At 40.6% G+C, this 22040-nt stretch overlaps 2 protein-coding genes across 5 annotated transcripts in view; one reads left to right on the forward strand and one right to left on the reverse strand.

The window, feature by feature from the left end:
* LOC311261158 (L-rhamnose-binding lectin ELEL-1-like) overlaps positions 1-2598 on the reverse strand; it is a 26312-nt gene extending 23714 nt beyond the window's left edge. The window contains exons 1-2 of one of the 3 annotated variants that reach the window (XM_084359570.1): positions 2503-2598; positions 1961-2051 (exon numbers count right to left, since the gene is read on the reverse strand). The gene's annotated coding sequence lies outside the window, so the exon portion shown is untranslated. Of the gene's footprint in view, positions 1-1960; positions 2052-2460 lie in introns of all 3 variants that reach the window. The other 2 variants (XM_084359568.1, XM_084359569.1) reach the window with 2 other exon arrangements.
* Positions 2466-20175, forward strand: LOC311261140 (uncharacterized protein). 2 transcript variants are annotated; one of them, XM_084359540.1, is made up of 8 exons: positions 2589-2611; positions 3193-3324; positions 4898-4979; positions 6447-6500; positions 6649-7293; positions 7397-7441; positions 14616-15827; positions 16071-20175. In XM_084359540.1, exons 3-8 carry the CDS (start codon positions 4961-4963, stop codon positions 18614-18616), a joined length of 4521 nt encoding a protein of 1506 aa, XP_084215666.1. In that variant the 5' UTR covers positions 2589-2611; positions 3193-3324; positions 4898-4960; the 3' UTR covers positions 18617-20175. The 2 variants fall into 2 exon arrangements, with proteins under 2 accessions (XP_084215665.1, XP_084215666.1); XM_084359539.1 differs by lacking the exon at positions 3193-3324 and having other exon boundaries at positions 2466-2611.
* Positions 20176-22040: the final 1865 nt, after the last annotated feature.

The following is a 22040-nucleotide window of genomic DNA, read 5'->3' on the forward strand; positions in this document are numbered from 1 at the left end:
CTGGCAAAAGATATGGTCATTTACTCACCCAGATAACTTTGGTGTCATTCGGCGTCGTTCGGACGAAATTAGATCCAGTGTAGCGGCGATATATCCATATAATGGGAGAGACGGGGCAGCGACACACAGCCTCTATATAACGCATTATCTGCCACGAAACTAGTTAATTTCATCAATATTTTGTTACGATATGCTAGCGCTATTAGCCTCTGAGTCCGGGCTCGTCCGTTATCAACATCCGGGGTCAAACTAGCAGTAGCAGCTACAGGTAAACAAGGCGCGCTGTCGCGGGTGCGCGCGCAGCTCAGAGACGACATCTTCCAGGTCAGAGGTAGTAGATCAGCCTACAGACCCCGGATGTTGACAGTAGACGAGCCCGGACTCAGAGGCTAATAGCGCTAGCATTTCATAACAAAATATTGATGAAATGAACTAGTTTCGTGGCAGATAATGTGTTATATAGAGGCTGTGTGTCGATGCCCCGTTACTCCCATTATATGGATATATCGCCGCTACACTGGATCTAATTTCGTCCGAACGACGCCGAATGACACCAAAGTTATCTGGGTGAGTAAATGACCATATCTTTTGCCAGAAATAAGGTCCAGGTTGTAAAAAACGGTACTTATCCTTTAAGTTTCTTTGACTCAAACATAATTTAAGGTGTTTACAGCACAATAACATCTGATTTAATGTGATGGAGGTCAAATAATCATTTTGTCTGTATATGTGATTTGCCACAGCTGTTAAGTGCTGAAAAAGCTTGAACATGCACTTTGAAAATGCTTTAATTTACTAATGAAAATGTGTAGAAACATTGAGTTTAAAGTAGGGGTAGACTGATTTTCCACTCATCAGTATCAGTGATTTTTCTGTCAGATTGCTGATAAAATAAACCAATTTAAAATGTGCTACTTTGGCTCTGACACAGCCCACAACACTAACTGATTGGTAACACGTCACAGTTAACAGCCTATAAACAGTGAATAATATGAATCTGCAGAGTAACTAATAACTAAATGTTTTTAATAAATGTAGTGGAGAGGAAGTATAAAGTAGCAGAGAAAGGAAATATTAAAGTACCTGAAAGATGTACTGAAGAACAGTACTTGAGTAAATTGGACTTATGTTTATTTCATCACTGGTTGTTCATCAATCTACAGATCACAAAAACAGAAACCTGATAATAACGACCAAATATTGATTCATTTTCAGGATTTTAGCCCTTTAAATATCAGGTTGTTTACATGATGCCACTGTTTTTTTAAATGAAAAAACACAAAAAATTGTCATTTTCCATTATTTAATATAAAGCTTTTTTAATGGCAGTTTTTCAAATGGAAGATTTTTTGTAGTAAATGTGGTCTTTTATCAGCTGCATGAGGGTTTTATTAGTTTTATTATGAGGCAAAGCCCCTACAGGACACAAGGGAAATAGCATGTATTTGGCCTATGGGCCAAAATACAGGTAAATTGCACAATTATATGTATATGTATGTATTATAGACATATTATATGAGCTGTCTGTAATATACACAGTGTATTATAGACATACTATATGCCAAAATGTATGTAATATGCATTAATGCAGCCAAAATGATCCAAAAATGAAAGTTAAAAAACGCTAAATGTATCATCAGTATTCAAAAATAATGACACAATTACTGAACAGTTTGAACATAAAAAAGAAATTCAATTATATTCAAATATAATAATTATATTGTATTGCTTGTAAGTATTTTCCCATAAAATGTAATTTCATTGTCACTAAATCTCTTTATGTGCTCCTCAGGAATAAAGTTAGTGTCAAGCCCTGAAATAACTTCTCTGTTTAGAAGGAAATCAAACATGAACATATATAGTTGTAATCAATATATAGTGTTTTTAATCACAGGTACAACATGTAGAAATGAAAAGGCTCTTCACATGGTGGGTCTTTTTTCTGTCACTACCAGCTCACCTCCTCTCTCCGTCATCAGTGAGCCATCCTCCGGGCTGAAGTGAGTCCCACTCCGCCTCAGTCTGCAGGTTCGGTCCGTGTGTCCGTCCTCCTGGAGACCCGAACACAATCTGTTAGCAGCATCTGCTAACGTTTCAGTACCAACGTCCATTTAACACGTTCACTTACAGCACACTGACCACACATTTCAACAGCTGGAATAAATTACACAAAACAAGATATTATCTCCTCCACAGCTTCTGTGGTACCAAGATCCACACAATATTAAAATAATGACAAAATAATGAACTAAGTTGAGTGTTTGCTGGTTAACTGTGCTGATGTCTGGGTCAGCTAGCTTAAATCAAAGAGTCACTGAACCATCAAGCTGGGGACCTAAATGAATACTCACATCTGCTCTACAACACAACACACACGACTCACACGTCACAGAATAATTAATAACAGTAATTAGGAGCCCTGTGAACATAACAAAGTAAAGAAACAACGTTTCTACGTACAAATGAAGATACTGACGGACTTTGACGGAGTTTGTTACAGACCGACATGTTCCCGCTGCCCGCTCAGGAACTTTGGGGTGCACCACTCAAGTCTGCAGGGGCTCCACAAGATGGCGCCCGTCCCGAAGAAATGGAGCCTGACCAAAACAAAGTGAGTGAGAGATTAATGTTCCTGCAACGTTTTGTTACCAACAGGATGAAGTAGCCTCGTTCATGTAATAATGATGTTAAACTAAGTGAGTGAGAGATTAATGTTCCTGCAACGTTTTGTTACCAACGGGATGAAGTAGCCTCGTTCATGTAATAATGATGTTAAACTAACTGAGTGAGAGATTAAGATTTGAAGTGTATTAACAGGTGTTGGGGAGGAAAAAGGTATAAAGTCCTTTGTGGCTCCAGAGGAAGTTTGTGGGTAATAATGGCGGCAGGTTTTGAAAAGGAAGAAGAATGTGTGGAATGATGAAGGTGATATCTCTGAATCTGTCAGTTTGGATCATTTGTTTTAAAACTATCCATAATGTGTCCAGCAGTGTTATAGGAGTGCAATGCAAAACCTGGTGCCTACATTATTATGATCAAAACAAACTGAGTGAGGAGATTAATGTTCCTGCAACGTTTTGTTACCAACAGGATGAAGTAGCCTCGTTCATATAATAATGATGTTAAACTCAGTGATACAGTAGACTTCTCCTTCAGACCGTTCTTGTGGTATGTCTGTATATTTTGGCCCAGAGTCAGCTGAGAGGAAACGATGACAGTGATTCAGACCTGCTGAAACATTTTCTGTCAAACACTTTCACTTTCTGTCATGCTATGCGGCGGACAAGCGACGGGACCTGACGACGAATTACAACTAAACTAAAGGTAAGTACCAACAAATAAATACAGTATAAAGTCTGTCAGTGCTGTGGATCAATAGAACTGATCATTGATCAGGATGAAGTTATAATTAGACATCAGCAGCTGACTGAGATGAAGGATAATCACTCTGATCAAAGTTACTTTACTAACTGAGCTGGAAACTTATTCAGTCCCACATGAAGCTGACCGACAAACAAACACTGCGACAGACTGCCAGCTGCAGATAAGTGACTCAGAGAAGTGAGCAGGTCGCTTCACATGTTAAACCAAAGGCCTCGGCAGGAAATATGATCCATGTGTTGTGAATTGTTCTCCAGTCCTCACACTTCTGCTGGACTTCAGATGAATCGGGCTGTGAATCTGACAATCTGAGTTCTGAAGTTTTGTCTGTGCACAAAATATTTATATCACTTTAATATCAAGTTAAGGCGCCGCCATTTTGTAGATCAAGTTTAACTGAAGACATCAGGAAGTTACTCAGCCACCGTGAGACTGATGGTTTGTTACAGGCTCAGTTTGTTTGGTGTGTATTGTAGGTACCATCTAACTATACATGTAGGTGTACATATACATATATATACACATATATACATACAGTATACAGACAGGGTGTAGTGCTGTTTGTTGAAGTACCAGACCACACCTTATAAGACGCGCGTGTGTGCCGGCGCACATCTTTGAAGTTCCTGTTAGCTGGCTGTGAGCTGCAGCTTTCTGTCATGCAGGCCTGCAGCCAGGCTTGTATGAACACTGAGGTCATGCAGGCCGGCTGGAAGGAGCAGCATTACAAATAATTATAAAATGTTGTTATTAAACAACAGCACACTGACCCAGTAACAGACAGCGTGACTGCAGCAGGCTGATAGTTTATTCACTTTTGTCAACAGTGTTTTATTTTTGCCACTGACCATGTCAGAGCAGAAACCCTGGACAGGTCACTTTAGTGAAGCTCAGTAGTTTGTTGGCTCAGGTCCTAAATGCAGCTGCTGTCTCTGTACCTCTTGTGTTGAGTGTGCAGGTGGGCGACATGCAGCCGCCTCACAGAGTGAATGACAGGACGATACTGTACGTGCAGCTCGTTACAGACAGTATTCATCACATAATGTAACACGTTGCACATGAAGAGCTGTTGAGCTTTGCTGATGAGAAGACGCCCACCTTTGTTCAAAACATTTGAACATTTTATTTCCTCACTTAGAGGAAAAAGTGGTGGAGCGGTGCTCCGGCAGCACTACACCTGTGTATAACGCATGTGGATGCAGGTAAACTTATCTAGGAATGTAACTGAAGTAGCTCAACTGTATTTAATAAGATTTATTCAGCAAGCCTTAAAATCTAAGGAACAAATTACAGCAAAACATCAACACAAACTACAGAGATTACATCATTCTATAGATTTAAAAGTTAAATTAAAATAATTTTCAATATAAGGTAATTGTCAACACAGGCCTTCACATTATCAGCTGTAGCCAGCTCATGGGTTGTTAGGTTGAATCCCCAGTGAAGTTGTGAAGGTGACCTCTGTAAAACTGGCTGGTGTGTGAGATCATTTATACTCTGATCATTCCTCCTTCAGGTGCTTGATGCAGCAGCTGGTCTCCAGCTGAACGAGTCTCTGGTGTTTCAGCAGAGTGACGTCATGGCGGCTGCAGCATCAGGTGAGTCCAGTCAGACTTTATCACTCTGACAAAACATTACATTTGGTGGATTCACAACACAGGCCAGCGTGATGTCTGAGTTATCTGCTACAGGACTCTTTGCAGGACACCTAAAGTAAACTACAGAAGGCAGTTTCTGAAGGAACTCGTGTGAAAGCTCGATGTTAAAAATCACTTCACTGAACTGCTGTCTGATTAGTTTAAGTGTTTTTATTTGAAAGGGTGCAGAGACAGCAGAGTCCCACATGGTGGCGACAAAACATTAAAGTGTGATGGAGTCACATCACAAGCTGCTGTTTGAACTGGCAGCCACAGGACTTTTCTCCAACAGTGACTCATTTTCGTGGGACACATAATGTAGATGACACTGTTGTTTTTGTCAAGTGCAGCTGTATTCAATACAGTATTACGTGAAACTTAATGTAAGTGTATGGGTGTCTGACACAAGCTACACCTGTAATAAAATACTTTAATAACCTGAAAAAGCACAAATAGGAGAAGGACACCATTTTAATTTTACCTGATTATTTGACCTCACCAACATTCTGACTCGACCCGACCTGGATCAGAGTTATTTCAGTCTAATCAGGCCTGTTGGGTCAAGACTCAGGTCTTTGTACCAATCAGAGATGCTCACAAGTCATTTTTTGCAAGTCCAAGTCAAGTCTCAGGTCTTCGGTCACAAGTCAACACTATTGCTGCCAAATTATCTGAACTAAACTGCAAGTCCATAAAGAGGTGAAAGTAAAACATGAACAGTTTTGTTCAAAAACAGATATCTACCATTTTTTTCTTTGTGGGTGACAAAAATGTTACCTCGCATGAAAATAAAACTCACAATGAAATATAATTTATTATTGGTTTATATTAGTAGTTATGGGCTATCTTAAGTCCTTTTCTTACTGGACAGAACAGTGTTTTGGACAGTTGTCTGTGTTGTTTAACAGTAAACATCAGCTGACTTTTATTCCTGATAGAAATGTTTGTGTTTTTGAATGAAACCCATCAAAACACACTGTACTAAACGTGTACAGCAGGCGCTGAGGTAACTTTCACATGACCAAGTGACTGACCTATCAGGTACCTGATAGAGTTGTTGGGTCGATACAGCATCCTTTATATTCATTCTGCAAAAGGTCAGACATTTTCTTAATGTTGATGCGCCAGAAAATAAAAAACTCAAGGCTATTCACGAGTCCCAAATCCATGTCCCAGTCATGCTATGCGGGGTCAAGGTGAAGTCTGAACAAGTCTTGAGTCTTTTTTGGAAGATGGCGAGTGACTCTGCTGTCCTGACATTGGTCATGATTATGTTGGGTTCTGGCTGGTTTTCCACGTGTTTATTTCAGATGTGGTCCAAAGTTATAGAGGACTGCATGAATGATGACAGTGTTAGTGTCATGAGAAGGTCAGTGATAGATTGAAGAGGTTAATAACCAAACATATGTTGTTTCCTTACATTCACAGATAATCCGTATCTTCTGAAGCGCAGCAGCAGTTTTGGGCTCCTGCCACCGAACAGTGAGTCAAACTGAACTGTGTCATCCTGCTATTTAAGAACATCTGAGTTTACAGTATTATATGAGTATATATATATGAGTAACAGCAATGAAACTATAACTGAATGAATGCAAATCTGTGTTTGTCCTTTTCTGCCTTTTCTCTCCAGTGTCTGAGCTGAGGGTGGTTCTGCTGGGGAACAGCTGGTCTCAGAGGAGTTCAGTGGGGAACTTCATACTGAAAACAACTGTGTTCATCACTGAGGAAGAACCAGACCGCTGTATGAGAGTCAGTGGAACGTTAAAGAAGAACAAAATAGTTCTGATCAACACCCCAGATCTGCTGCATCCCAACATCTCTTTAGACAAGCTGACAGATCATGTAGAAACCTGTGAGAGACTCTCTGATCCTGGACCTCATGTGTTCCTGCTGGTTCTACAGCCTGAAGACTTCACTGAGAAACACAAACTGAGGCTCTGCAGAGTCCTGAACCTCTTCAGTGATCGATCATTTGATCATTCACTGGTTCTGATATCAACACCCAGAGAGGAGAGTCCAGGTCTGATGGAAAAATACATGGAGCACTCACCATTGAAAGACATGATCAGAATGTGTAGATACAGGTTTCTGTGGCAGAAGACCATCGACCTCCCAGAGCTGTTGACACGCTTGGGTCAAATCGTAAAGGAGAATAATGGAGATCATGTCAGCTGTGATGTGTTTGTGGAAGCAACATCTTCTTTACCAGCTGATCATCAAAGCCCCAAACAAAAGGAAACACAGACATCTATCTTGGATCGTGTTATATCTGCTGGTAAGTGCAGAAACAATTCTGACAATGAAAACTTTGTTCACACAAATCATCTTTCATTACATTAGAACAGTAAGCAACAAATTAATGATGTCATCGTTTTCAGGGCTGCATGCTGCAGGAATCACTGCTAAAGACCCTTCGACTCACAGTAAGTAAATTCATCACAATGCTAATCATGTGCATTTGCAGATAGAGTTACTCTGATTCAGCTACTTTGCATCTGCAAATACAAGCATACATTAAAGGAGCTAATGCTGCATTGTCCTTTAAATATCCAGATCATCTTGATCATATGATAAAATTGTTTAAAAGGGCAGAATGTAAGATATGGCCAGAATTTTGGCTTGAAACATTAACAAAATGAACTAACATTATCAACAGAGTGTTGACATTAGGTCAAAGACACAGAGGTGTCCAATGTCCACACATCCTCTCCTCCAGTAGAAGTTCAGATACTGGTGAAAGTACTGCATCCACTTCTTTCCTCCAGTAAAAGTAATACACAGGCTCTGACATGTACTCAGAGTATCAAGGCAAGGCAAGGCAAGTTTATTTGTATAGCACAATTCAGACACAAGGCAACTCAAAGTGCTTTACAGGCACATACAATTACAGTAAAAGCATTTAAAATACATTAAAACAAATCATTAAAACAAGTTAAGAAATAGACATTAAACGAAACATTAAAACAAGTTAAGAAATAGACATTAAAAAAAAAACATTAAGACAAGTTAAGAAATAGGAAAGTAGGCTAAAATATCACAGAGAAAAAATAAAAGTCACAGTGCAGTTCAAAGTCTTAAAATTGCTTCAGTGACAGGCTGTGGCAAACAGAAAGGTCTTCAGCCTTGATTTAAAAAAGGTGAGAGTCGGAGCAGACCTGCAGTTTTCTGGGAGTTTGTTCCAGATGTGTGGCGCATAATAACTGAACGCTGCTTCTCCATGTCTAGTTTTGACTCTAGGGACTGAAAGCAGACCTGAGCCTGATGACCTCAGAGGTCTGGATGGTTCATAACATGGCAGCAGATCAGAAATGTATTTTGGCCCGAAACCATTCAGTGCTTTATAAACCAACAACAGGATTTTGAAATCTATTCTTTGACTGACAGGAAGCCAGTGTAAAGATCTGAGAACTGGAGTGATGTGATCTACTTTTTTGGTTCTTGTTAGGACTCGAACAGCAGCGTTCTGAATCAGCTGCAGCTGTCTGATGGATTTTTTAGAGAGTCCTGTAAAGACACCGTTACAGTAGTCGGGTCTGCTGAAGATAAATGCATGGATAAGTTTTTCTAAATCCTGCTGAGACATAAGTCCTTTTATCCTGGATATATTTTTAAGATGATAGTAGGCCGACTTTGTAATTGACTTAATGTGGTTGCTGAAGTTCAGGTCTGAGTCCATTATTACACCGAGGTTTCTGGCTTGGTTTGCAGTTTTCAACATTATAGATTGAAGCTGAGCAGAGACTGTGAGTCGTTCTTCCTTGGCTCCAAAAACAATTATTTCAGTCTTATCTTTGTTTAACTGAAGAAAACTCTGACAGATCCAATCATTGATTTGTTCAATGCATGTACTTAGCGTTTGTATGGGATTGTAGTCCCCTGGTGAGATGGTTATGTAAATTTGTGTGTCATCTGCATAACTATGGTAACATATTTTGTTGTTTTCCATTATCTGAGCTAGAGGAAGCATGTAAATGTTGAATAGTAGAGGCCCCAGAATGGAGCCCTGGGGTACTCCGCTTGTCATTTTCATCCTTTCAGATGTGTAATTACCAATAGACACAAAGTAGTCTCTATCATTTAGATAGGATTTAAACCAGTTTAGTGCTGTACCAGAGAGTCCCACCCAGTTTTCCAGTCGGTCCAGTAGTATGTTGTGGTCGACTGTGTCAAACGCAGCACCAGTAATAGATCCAGTAATACTAAGACTGAGATCCAGTAATACTAAGACTGAAATTTTGCCATTGTCTGTGTTTAAATGAATGTCATTGAGGACCTTGACTAGAGCAGTCTCAGTGCTATGATGTGGTCGAAATCCTGATTGGAAGACATCAAAACAGCCATTTACTATTAAGTAATTGTTCAGCTGTTGAAAAACAGCTTTTTCAATGATTTTACTTAAAATTGGGAGGTTCGATATGGGCCTGTAATTATTCATGATGTCTAGATTGTTCTTCTTCAGGAGTGGTTTAATAACTGCAGTTTTCATGGCTTGGGGGAAGACGCCTGAAAGTAGAGACATGTTGACAATCTGTAGCAGATCTGGAGTCATGCAGTCTGAAACTTTTTTGAAGAACCCTGCTGGTAAAATATCAAGGCAGCATGAGGAAGATTTCAAATGTTGTATTATCTCTTGCAGGTTTTTGTCATTGATTTGGTCAAATTGTGTCATGGTGTTAGAGTTGGTTTTCGGTGGACACATGGATAACACGCCTCCTGTACCAGGTACGGTGGCACAGACCGCTTGTCTAATTTTCTGAATTTTGTCAGTGAAGAAGGATGCAAATTCATTACAGGCCCTGGTAGATAGATGTTCAGAGGCTACTGGCACAGGAGGGTTTGTTAGCCTGTCGACAGTAGCAAACAGGGCACGTGCATTATTATTGTTTTTGGTGATAATGTCTGAAAAGAAGGACTGCCTTGACTTTTTCAGTTCTAAATTAAAAATGTAAAGTCTCTCTTTATAAATGTCAAAATGAACTTGGAGCTTAGTTTTGCGCCACCTGCGCTCTGCTTTTCGGCACTCCTTTTTTTCCATTTTGACAAGCGCGGCATTTCTCCAAGGAGATTTTTTCTTACCAGAGACCACCTTCACTTTAGTGGGTGCAATGGCATCAATAACATTTGTAACTTTAGAACTGAAGTGATCTACAAGGTCATTGATGGAGAACCTGGAGAGGGGAGGTGTGGAGGAGAAAGCCTCAATGAATATGTCACTGGTGTTTTCAGTGATGTAACGCTTTGAGACGACGTCAGTTTGAACATTTGTGTACACACATATATCAGTCTCAAAGAGAACACAGTAATGATCAGAGAGAGCAACATCAGATACCAGAACCTTAGAAATGTTCAGACCCTTGGAGATAACCAAGTCTAGGATGTGGCCCCTGTTGTGTGTGGGCTGCATCACATGCTGAGTGAGTCCAAAGTTATCAAGGACACGACACAGTTCTTTAGTCCATCTGTCCTCAGGTTTGACGACATGGATGTTAAAGTCACCAACAATTAACACACAATCAAAGTCAGTGCAGATAAGAGACAGTAACTCAACAAGGTCATCAAAAAAATCTGTACAGTATTTAGGTGGCCTGTAGATGTTTAGAAATATAGCCCGAGAAGATGAGTTTAACTGAAGAGCCACATATTCAAAAGAAGTAAAATTTCCATAAAACATTTGCTTGCATTTGAGTAACTCATTAAACAGAATGCTAACACCTCCTCCTTTTTTATGCTTTCTAGTCTCACTTATGAAAGAGAAGTTTGGAGGGCTTGATTCAATGTGAACAGCTGCACTGTTGTCTTGGTCTAACCAGGTTTCAGTTAAAAACATAAAATTAAGATTGTGTTTGATGATAAAATCATGTATTAAAAAAGATTTTCCTGCCAGAGACCTGATGTTTAATAAAGCTAAATTAAAAGAGTCAAAACCAGCTGTGCAATCTTTTGTGACAGTTTGTGGCTGACGAGGAATGGGAGCTAAATTTAATAGATTGGCAGATTTATTAAGGCACTCCCTGTGTCTCAGCAAATTCACCATTTTTCTATTACCTGTAAACACAGGAAACGAGGAGACTACCTGAACTCCAAGGGGCCCCGGCTTTTCTGGGGGGAAGACATTAAAGATATCAACTTCGTAGCCTGGACCCGGAATGAATGTTAAATTTGACATTACCCTCTTTCTTGGCAATTTAAACATTCTTTTTCTATTACCGATCATAACATGAACTGAAGAAGCTTCCAGTACACTGGGCCCCGACTTTCGCTGGGAATAGTCAGGAGTGACATCTTTAGAGCCTGGACCCATAAAACATCAGCAGTAAGAGACAGAAAGATCTAAGTGTGCTGAGCTCTTATCAGCTTGGGGAGGATGATGCCTGTGTGAAAGGGGTGGGGGTGGTGTGTGTCTTAACTTCACCGAAGGCTGAGGGTGTTTCAGGGGAATGAGAGGAGAGAAAATTGCAGTAGGGCGGGGGGTAAACTGTGTCCCAGCGATGACCAGCTTGTTCATTTGGTCAGTGAACTCCATGAGGGGGGACGAAGGCGACAACATGCCCACAGTAGATGGTGAACTGGGTGGGGTTTGGGGTGGTGTAGACAGTTGAACCTCACAGAGAGAATCCTCTTCCTGTTTGTCCTGACGTCTCTCATGAGTGGAGCTCACTTCAGCTGGGGGTTGTGCTCGGTTTCCTTTGTGATTATCTCCTGTTTGTTTCGGCCTGTCTTGCCTCTTGTCCTTGGTGAAGGGAACAGATTGGTGACGCAGGCGGAAAGATATGTTGGACATAAACAGTTTGACTCCTGAACTATTTAGGAAGAGTCCATCTTGCTTAAAAAGATGTCTGCGGTCCCAAAAGAAATTGAAGTTGTCCAAAAAATGCATAGAATGGACATTACATGCTTTGGAAAGCCATGTGTTCAGTGCCATCAATCTGCTGAATCTCTCAGCACCTCTTCTGACTGGTGGAAGGGGGCCAATGATTAAAACCTCAACATCCAGGGAGCTGACTGTGTTCAACAGATCAGTAAAATCTTGTTTGAGCATTTCAGACTGCTGCTTCACAATGTCATTCATCCCCGTATGCAAAATGATCTTTTTGACAGTTGGATTTGCTGCAACAATACCAGGGATTCTCGCTGTCATGTCAGGAACCATATCCTTTGGAAAACAGAGAACCTTCATGTTTTCACCGCACATGAGTCTCACATCTTTAACAGTGGCATCTCCCACCATCAGAGTTTGGGGCCCAGTCGTTAGCTTTGCCTGCGGCCTGTTAGCTTCTGATTTACGTTCAGACCTTACCCTTCTCTGTGGCGATGAGTGTAGGGTGACCAGGCGTCCGACTTTAGGTCGGACAGTCCGGATTTTCAATGCCCTGTCCGGCGCACCGGCGCAGCGGAGTTTTTCATCTCTGCTATGAAAAACTCCGCTCTTCAAGCCTAGTGCCTCAAAAAGGAGGACAAATACGTGTCCGGCTTGCTGCGCCGGACGCTGGACAGGGCATTGAAAATCCGGACTGTCCGGCCTAAAGCCGGACGCCTGGTCACCCTAGATGAGTGGTACAGGTCATCAGATGGAGATGCGGAATCTCGGCGTAGTGGAGCAAATCTGTTTTGCATTTTGATAGTTTGTTGTACGGGATGTTTGCTGTTGGTCTTTCCTTTAGCAGCTGACCACGGCTGTGTCCTGCTCTGCATTGGAGTAGAGGAGGAGGAGGATGGTAGTGCTGGCCAGCCGGTGGCATCAGAGATCTCCGGGTGGACGGTTCTTACTGTTATTCTTCCATCCATGTTCCAAGGAGCAGAGTTCTTCTTTGGCTTTGCCCCAAGAGTGTTCCAGGGAGGACTTCCATGTGAAGATTTACTGCGGAGATCACGGCTCTCCCGTTTCTTATCAGTGCTAGGTAGCTGTGTGTTAGCGTTCTCTTTTCCGCTGAAAGGAAGAGTGGTTTCATTTCCACACAGTCTGTTAACCTCCACATTAACTTCTAATCTGTGGATTTTAGTTTCCAACAAAGTGATCTTCTGCATGAGTTTGTGGAAATCGTCAGTGGTGAAGGGTGGCATCCTGTTGCTGGTTAGCTTGCTAGTTAGCTGCTAACAGGCTTGTGCTACCTCTTAGGCCTCGTTCAGAAAGTGTTGAAGAGTTCGGAAAAAATTTTGAAATGAGCCAGCAATGTACTTTATCTCCAATAAATTATGCTCCCAGTGGTTTCTAAATATCCAGGAGTCACTGCCTGTAATCTCTCAGTGAAGAAAAAAAAGAATAATAGTGGAAAAAAGGCAAGCAGAAGCGAGAGCAAGCGGAAAAGCGTCTGCACCCAAGCAGATACAACACAAAGTCAGAGTAAAAAGTCTCCCTCTGAAGGACATTTGTGGTCAAAGCTAACTGAAGCTCACGTCGTATTAATATAATTCAAAGACTATTAAAGTTAAAGGTAGAGTCAGTAGGATTTGTCCCAGCTGTTCCTGAACGCACCACAAAGATAGTTGATTGTTGAGTCTCATTCCCAGGACGTCAAATAGCCACATGTTGGGTTGGTAAAGCGTCCCGAGCAGCAACAAAGTGAGAAAATCCAGGCAGAGGGTCAGGGGTCTGGAGGAAAAGTCAAAGAAATACTGAAGTAAAGTACAGATACCTGAAACATCTACTTCAGTACAGTAACTAAGTATTTGTACTTCGTTCCTTCCCACCTCTGGACGCACAACAGATTCCTCATCTGAGTCTGACTGAGGCTGAAGCATGTATGGTTGAATCTCTCTGCTTACTCTCACGCTAGCCATGTTGATGTGCACTACTATTTCACTGGACAACTGAGCACGGTGGTGGGCAGGGTGAGAGTCTTGTGGTTAACAGATTCAGAATCTACCAGTGAGGGAGAAGAGCAGATGTACTTCCAGCACCTTTATAGATTTTTTTTTTTTTTTTTTTTACTTTTTATGTTGGAAAACCGTGTTAAACAAAATATTAATCATAGCACAAAAATGTGTGCCTGGGGAAATTTCAGTGATTCTGACTGAGTTCCTCTTTTCTAAAATGTAATTTTTCATGTAAAACAGTTGTACAGGTAAATAATTTGGTTAATTATGGATAATATGACACAGCACAATTTAACATGTTGGCACAATGAATTAAACTAGAACATTGGCCAAGCTTGTAGGTGACTGATAAGATCTCCTCATATAGCTGTTACTGTCACTGCGATGCTGCATGTCAGCGAACCTGATTGAAACATGCCGTAGACATCAGCTGTGTAACGCTCAAACCAGTTACAGAGTCCAGACATTACTTCTGGTGCTTCATTTATTACAAATATTATTTTTTTTGCATCCAGGTAGAACCCAATCCAGTACACAGCTGGGTAGCTTAACCAAATTTAAGCCACTGCTACACTCCATGCAAATGCCACGACCAAGAACTGTTTACCACCTGGCTGCATTATCAGTCCCATGGGAGTTAACTGCCACCCAGTGTACAAAAATAAATGCAAAGTTAAACTAATGGATGAACATTATGAACTAATGTTACACCTCATGTTGTGGTGTAAGTGTGGTGAGTTCAGCCTCTAATGTCATTTTATCTTCCTCTCTGTTGTATCACAGCATCTGGATTCAGGATTGTGCTGCTGGGAAAAAGTGAGGACAAACAGACAAGACTTGGTAACTTCATCATCAGGGACCAAGCTTTTCATCACCAAAAAATGTATCCAACCAAGAAGTGTGTGGCCACATGTGGAGAGTGGGGAGGAAATCGTTTAACTGTAGTGAAAACTACAGACATGTTCAGTCTGTCTGAGGAAGCTGTGAGAGAAGAGATGAAGAGCTGTGTGCGTCTTTGTCCTCCTGGACCAAATGTTCTCCTGCTGTTAGTGAAACCTTCTGATTTCACAGAGAAGAACAGAGAAACTCTGAAGTTCATCCTGAGTTTGTTTGGTCAAGATGCTTTAAAACACTCGATGGTCATCGTGACGCATGAGGGGAATGAAATGACTCTCTCTGTTAATGAGCTCCTTAAAGACTGTGGAGGAAGACACCACAACACATCTGAAAAAAACCACAGGTCATTAATGCAGAAGATTGAGAAGATTGTCCATGAAAACAGAGGAGCCTTCCTCACCTTCAGTGAAGAGACCATCAGACCAAAGTCTGAAGACATCAGAGCAGCTTTAAACCTGGTTCTGTGTGGGAGGAGAGGAGCAGGGAAGACTTCAGCAGCTGAGGCCATTTTAGGTCCTTCAGTCTCCAACTCATCAGAGTGTGTTCAGAGTCAGGGAGAGGTGTGTGGGCGTTGGGTTTCCCTGGTGGAGCTGCCTGCCTTGTGTGGAAAACCTCAGGAGGAAGTGATGGAGGAATCACTCAGGTGTATCTCCCTCTGTGATCCTGAGGGCGTCCATGCCTTCATCCTGGTCCTACCTGTGGGTCCCCTCACTGATGAAGACAAGGGAGAGTTAGAGACCATCCAGAACACATTCAGCCCTCGAGTCAACGACTTCACCATGATTCTGTTCACTGTGGACTCAGATCCTACAGCTCCAGCTGTTGTTAACTTTGTAAAGGAAAACAGAGACATCCAGGAGCTCCTTCAGAGCTGTGGAGGAAGATCTGTTGTTCTCAACATCAACAACAAGCAGCAGATCCCAGAGCTGTTGGACACGGTGGATAAAATGAGACTGAGACCCGACAAAGACAAACCGTGCAGCTTCACAACAGAAACATTTTCATTTGCTCAAATAGAAAAGATCATACAACAAGAGGAAAACATCTCCACACTGCAGGCTGAGCTGAAGGACCTGAGAACAAACCACACAGTCATTGGTAAGTACTATAAATTATAAATGTATATAATAAAAAAATCATAAATATAGCCGAAGCAAATGTCCATCATTTCAAGTTATTGTGCCAGGTTTCGTGTTTCTAGCTCATTCCAGCTCACAGCAATTTGAGCCGTGGCATGAGACAAATAATAATAGCGAATAATAAACCGGCACAAACTCAAAAGGGTTATTAGCCCAAATAATTTGTCTGTGTCCATAACTAATTTGTCTTCATATTTCACAGGTGCTGATGAAGAACAGAGCCCAGAGTGTCTCAGGATTGTGCTGATAGGGAAGACTGGCAGTGGGAAGAGCTCTTCAGGAAACACCATTCTAGGAAGAGACGAGTTCAAGGCTGATTTAAGTCAAAAATCAGTCACCAAATGTTGTCAGAAAGAACAGACTGTAGTAAACGGTCGTCCAGTCGTTGTGGTCGACACTCCTGGTCTGTTTGACACAACTCTGTCTCATGAAGAGGTTAATGAGGAGATGGTGAAATGCATCAGTCTTCTGGCTCCAGGACCACATGTCTTCCTGCTGGTCTTGCAAATTGGCAGACTCACACAAGAAGAGAAGGAGACATTAAAACTTATCAAGAAGGTCTTCGGGAAAAATTCTGAAAAGTTCACCATCATTCTGTTGACTGGAGGAGATAAACTAAAGCGTAGCAAGTTATCCGTTAATGAGTACATTGAACAAAAATGTGATCAATCATTCAAGATTTTGATTGAGAAATGTGGAGGAAGACGCCACGTCTTCAACAACTATGATGAAGGAAACTGTGCACAAGTCAGTGAGCTGATCACCAAGATCGACACCATGGTGAAGACGAATGGAGGCAGCTGCTACACTAATGAGATGCTGCAAGAGGCCGAGGCAGCGATACAGAAAGAAATGGAGAGGATCCTGAAGGAGAAGGAAGAAGAGATGAGGAGAGAGAGGGAGGAGCTGCAAAGAAAACATCAGGAAGAGATGAAAAGAAGAATGGATGAACAGAGAGCAGAAATAGAAAAGGAGAGAAAACTGAGAGAAAAACAACTTAAAGAAAAGGAAGAAAACATCAACAGAGAACGTGAGGAGAGAAAGAAAGAACAGGAGAGGAGAGAAGAAGAAGACAAGAAGAGAAAACAAGAGGAAGAAAGTCAGAAACAGGAGTGGAAACTAAAAGTTGAAGCTTTGGAGCAAAAATTAAGATCAGAGTCAGAATCAAAGGAAAACACTGAGAAAAAGCTGAAGGAGAGCAGAGAAGAGATGAGGAGAGAACGAGAGAAGGAGGAGAAAAAACAAAAGGAATGGTGGGAAAAACGACTTCAAGAAGATGAACGGAGACGACAGGAGGAACAAACCAGACTCAGAAAACTGCAAGAAGAATACGAACAAGAAAGAAACTTTGAAGAAAATAAAAGAAAAGAAGAGGATCGAATCAGAAGAGAACAAGAGGAGAAAGAGAAAAAGCGCATTGAGGAAGAACTGAGAGCGGAAACTGAAAAGGAGAGAAAACTGAGAGAAAAACAACTTAAAGAATTGAAGGAAAACATTAAGAAGGAGCAGGAGAAAGAACAGAAAATGAGAGAAGAAGAAGACAGGAAGAGAAAACAAGAGGAAGAAAGTCAGAAACAGGAGTGGAAACTAAAAGTTGAAGCTTTGGAGCAAAAAATAAGATCAGAGTCAGAATCAAAGGAAAACATTGAGAGAAAGCTGAAGGAGAGCAGAGAAGAGATGAGGAGAGAACGAGAGAAGGAGGAGAACAAACAAAAGGAATGGTGGGAAAAACGACGTCAAGAAGATGAACGGAGACGACAGGAGGAACAAACCAGACTCAGAAAACTACAAGAAGAATACAAACAAGAAAAAGAAAATGATGAAAAGAAAAGAAAAGAAGAGGATCGAATCAGAAGAGAACAAGAGGAGAAAGAGAAGAAAGACATGGAGGAGAAGTATAAGAAAGAAATAGAGATCATAAAAAAGAAACATGAAGAGGAGGCCAGAAATAAAGCTGAGGAGTTCAATGATTTCAGAGAGCGGAAGGAGAAGGACTTTGCAGATCTGATAGACAAACACATTGCGGAAGTGGAGGATCTGAAGGAAAAGCAAAAAGACATGCAGGAGGAATATGACCGCTCCAACAAACTTTCAATTCACAAAGAAGAAAGTCTGAAGAAAAGTATGAATGAAGTACAGAACAAACACAAACAAGAAATGACTGACTTGATACTGCTACTTCTGACTCGAAAGAAAGATAACAGGAAAAAAATAAAGGAAATGCATGAGTCACACAAAAAAGAGGCGGAAACTCTTGAAAAAAATCTCTCAGCCAAACACAAAGCAGAAAAGGAGAAAAAAATTGATGAATTGAAGAAAAAACATGATCAAGCAATGAAAGCTTTGGACAAGGAACGTTTGACCCAAAACAAAGAAGATCAGAGCTTAAGAAGAGCTGAGTTGTCTAAAACACATGAACAAGAAATGGAGACGATGAAACAAGAACTTGTGGCCCAGCACAAACAAAATCTGAAAGAACACATCAGTAATCTAAAGAAACAGTATGAGCACAAAATGAATCAATTCAAACAGAACGTTTTGGATGAAAATAACAAGAAAGAGAAAGAAGAACTGGATGGACTACAGGAGAAACACGATGAAGAAATGAAAAAGTTAAAACAGAAACTGACCGAAGATGGGGACACTAACAAAGAACAAATAGAGGAACTGCAGACAAAGTACATGGAAGAAATAAATGACCTGAAAGGTAAACATCTGGCCCCAGAGCCTTGGTGTTCAATGTTTTGAGATATTGTATTCCTTTGGTTCTGTGTTCCAACAGTAGCCCAGTTTCAACTGCAGTCCTGGTAGTGATGATTATTTTTACATGTATTTACATGGTTTGGCTTGCCCGTAAGACTGATGTCTTTGAACCATGTCTTGAATTACCCTGACACAACTGTTTGACACCAGGAACTGTACAGTACAACCAAATCATATGTATAGTTTTATGCAATTCCAAACTATAGCTTTATTTAAGTCTATTTTACTGTTTGCCTACAAAAGACATAAATATGACAGGGTAGTCAGTTCAGGACAATACATTTAGTTACTGCTAAACTGCAAAATTACTGCTAACTGCCCTTTTTCTCCAGTTCACTCACTCGCTCTTGCTCTACCACCAAACCTTGCGGGTTGTGTTAAGTTACTGCTGGTGAAAACTTAACATTTCCTGATTTTGCTGCTTCATACTAAAAGCTTTTAAACAACTAGATAATGGACGACTATCATTGTGAAGGATTCATAGGAAATTAAATATGTATGCCACTGAATTAGCAGAGCTTTGTAAGCTGACTTTTCGACAAAGAGCTTTTACAGCCGCTCCTTTGTCCACTATGCACAAGACCAGCATGTCACCAGCTAAAGACACACCTTCAAGCAGGTAGCCCTGTTGTAATGGAAATGCAACTCCCTGCTGCACTGGGCTGATGTGCAGTCAAACAGAGTAGAGCCAGACCCGGCAGACGTAATGGGAAAAACGCCAAAAGTCAGCTGTTTCTGAGCTCTACAATATCCCAACAGTGGAGCAGCACATCCCATAAATCTTGTTGCTCCCTCAGAGTAGTTGTATCCCCCAAAACCCCTCCCTGATTTGTGATCTAACAATTTGCACCTTACCAGGGTTGTCCTACTGAACAGTGGTTAAAGACATGTGAAGCAGCTGACAACCTAAACGACATCAATACTGCTTCAGATTCTAGATTATTATTACAAAGGACAGTGAGATTAGTTTGTGTATCAGGAAAGAAAACGGTATACTGTGGCCACACAGCCTCAAATGAACTGTAAAACATTTTGGCATTTTATCATGACACCATGCCCACCATTTGTGGGCCAGAAAGAAGTCAATTCTATAGCCAACGAGTCAGAATTTGCAAATAAGTTCAAGTGTTGTTCCAATTGTGTGTTGTATTCATTGAAGTGATGTACTGACTCCTTTGAGCACCAGGTGGCGTTGATGACCTGGCATCTGTCTGGCCACTGTGTTAATATATGTCTACAGACTGAATGCTGGAACATTCTTAACATATTTTATACAAACCTGATGGAGTTGGGCTTACTCCAATATATCTGATTGTATATAGAAAAGGACACACATTATGTATTCTACATGTTTGTACAGCTTCATTCTTTTCAGTAAATCAAAGAATCTGAATTTTCTTTTTGTTAACATTTTATAAATATTTTTTTGATAATTGATTTTACAAGCATATTAATATTTCCCAGCGGACATGTTTGTATATTGAGTGGTCGATCAGGTGTATCCTGTATTTGTATGTGTAAAGATCGAAATATCTCCATAATCAATAAATATTGTCTGTCATCTTGATTTCTTTAATTCATGTTCCCTTAAATGCTGTAAAAAAAAAAAAAGTTAGTTTTTATTTTATTTTTCTGAACGGCATTGTTGGGAATTTAAACTAAAACTGTCACAGCTCACCAAAGGTTATTAACCAGAACAGAGCATACAAGATGCTCTTTATAGTCAATGACAGCAAATGGTTCACAGGTTTTGCTGTCTGTAGACTTTCCCTGCACAATTGAAAAGATTACTTGAAAAATTGGCGTGTGGCCTAACTACATGTTTATTTTCTGCATTGTACACGTAGTGTATCAAGTATGTTATGTATCAAACATCATGAGTCATCAGTTTCACCAGGTTTGTGGAGATAAATTCTGGGGCCGGGGTGACCATGGACACTGACCTGACAGTTCATCTGAGCTGGCAGCTGGAGCTGGCTCTCTTTTGCTAACAGGAACTTACATCTTCAGAAACATTGAGGCAAAACTTAAAGTGGAGATTATTATGATTAATCAACAACATATTTGAACTGTTAATTTCTTGCTTAAAATATTCTCAAAACTAAATCTGATGACAACTTTTGTATTATATAAAAGATAACTTACTTATGTCCTCCATGACTGCTGCACGTTGATACAAAATGTATGCTGGGTGTGGAGGAGGCCTGATGTTGTTAATGACACAGCCACTCAAAATGATCCAAACCAACATGGTACCGTATCAGTTGCACTTACAAGTTTTTACATAACAATAAGAATGACTACATTACACAGAAGAGATTGCACTGCAATCAGTTTACATTTACAGGAGGAGTTTATGCCAGAGCTGATACTGTAAAACACCTTTCTCTCCCTCTCTGTGCTTCTCTGGAGGGCGGGTACCAGTATATATGGATGGACAGAGCAAGGGTGTTGTTCTCTCACATGGATGAAAAAATACAACTATCAAGATATGTCTGCAGACTGAATGGGGGATAATTCTAAACATATTTTATACAAACCTGATGGAGTTAGGCTTACTCCAATATATCTGATTGTATATAGATAAGAATACAAGTTATGTTCCCTACATGTTTGTAGAGCTTCATTCTAGTAAATCAAAGAATCTGAATCTTTGTGTTGTCTAATGATTAATTTTATGAGTATATAAATATTTCCCAGCTGACATGTTTGTATAAACAGTGCTGATGAATATAAAGAGTACCTGCAAAAGTTGAAAATCAATATGTGGCAATGGTTGATATTGTGGCTAGCCGCCACAAATGTATGAATATATGAGGAACCCTAATGTTTAAATGGTATCGCATTAAAATGCATAAGCATCCCTCATGCTTATTCCCTCACAAGCAAGTTGATCCACAACTTGCTTGTGAGGGAATTTCTAGTCTAGCTCTCTAATCACCAAACCGTTGTTGAAGAACTTATTTCAGGGTGCATTTATGTTACTTGTGTAACTATCTGGTTACCGACGAAATATGTGTGTGTGTATATGTGATGCAAGACTTAGTGTACATTTTATATAAAATCAAATCCTGAGGGAACTCCACTCTGTCACTGCAAGGGAGCGCTGGTATTGAGACTGTCAAGCTCACCTGTGACAGCAAAGGCCGTGTCGTGGCAATTTCTAGTGAACAGAAGACCAATCACAGGAGAGAGTAGTCTTTCTTTATTCAACTGGACGCTTCAACCATCAACATGCAATGTTTCTGGCTGAAGGTGCAAAACATCCTCTTGTGGGTTTTCTTATATAAATGCACACAACCCAAACTTACACCCACATCTGGAGTCTATACATCACCACACTTGACAGTTATTACCTTTTGGGGTTCCAAGCTAAGGATGAGACAAGGGGGTTTGGTAACAAGAAACA

This window comes from Pagrus pagrus (genome assembly GCF_965226575.1).
Source record: "Pagrus pagrus genome assembly, chromosome: 8".
Classification (NCBI taxonomy): Eukaryota; Metazoa; Chordata; class Actinopteri; order Spariformes; family Sparidae; genus Pagrus; species Pagrus pagrus.

What these genes read in the sequence shown, in the direction of transcription:
- LOC311261140 (XM_084359539.1), top strand. Translation starts at nt 2,507, where the DNA reads ATGTTCCCGCTGCCCGCTCAGGAACTTTGGGGTGCACCACTCAAGTCT. An exon ending in CATGGCGGCTGCAGCATCAG is followed by an intron (nt 4,980 to 6,446) that starts GTGAGTCCAGTC and finishes TTACATTCACAG; the next exon opens with ATAATCCGTATCTTCTGAAG. An exon ending in TAAAGACCCTTCGACTCACA is followed by an intron (nt 7,442 to 14,615) that starts GTAAGTAAATTC and finishes GTTGTATCACAG; the next exon opens with CATCTGGATTCAGGATTGTG.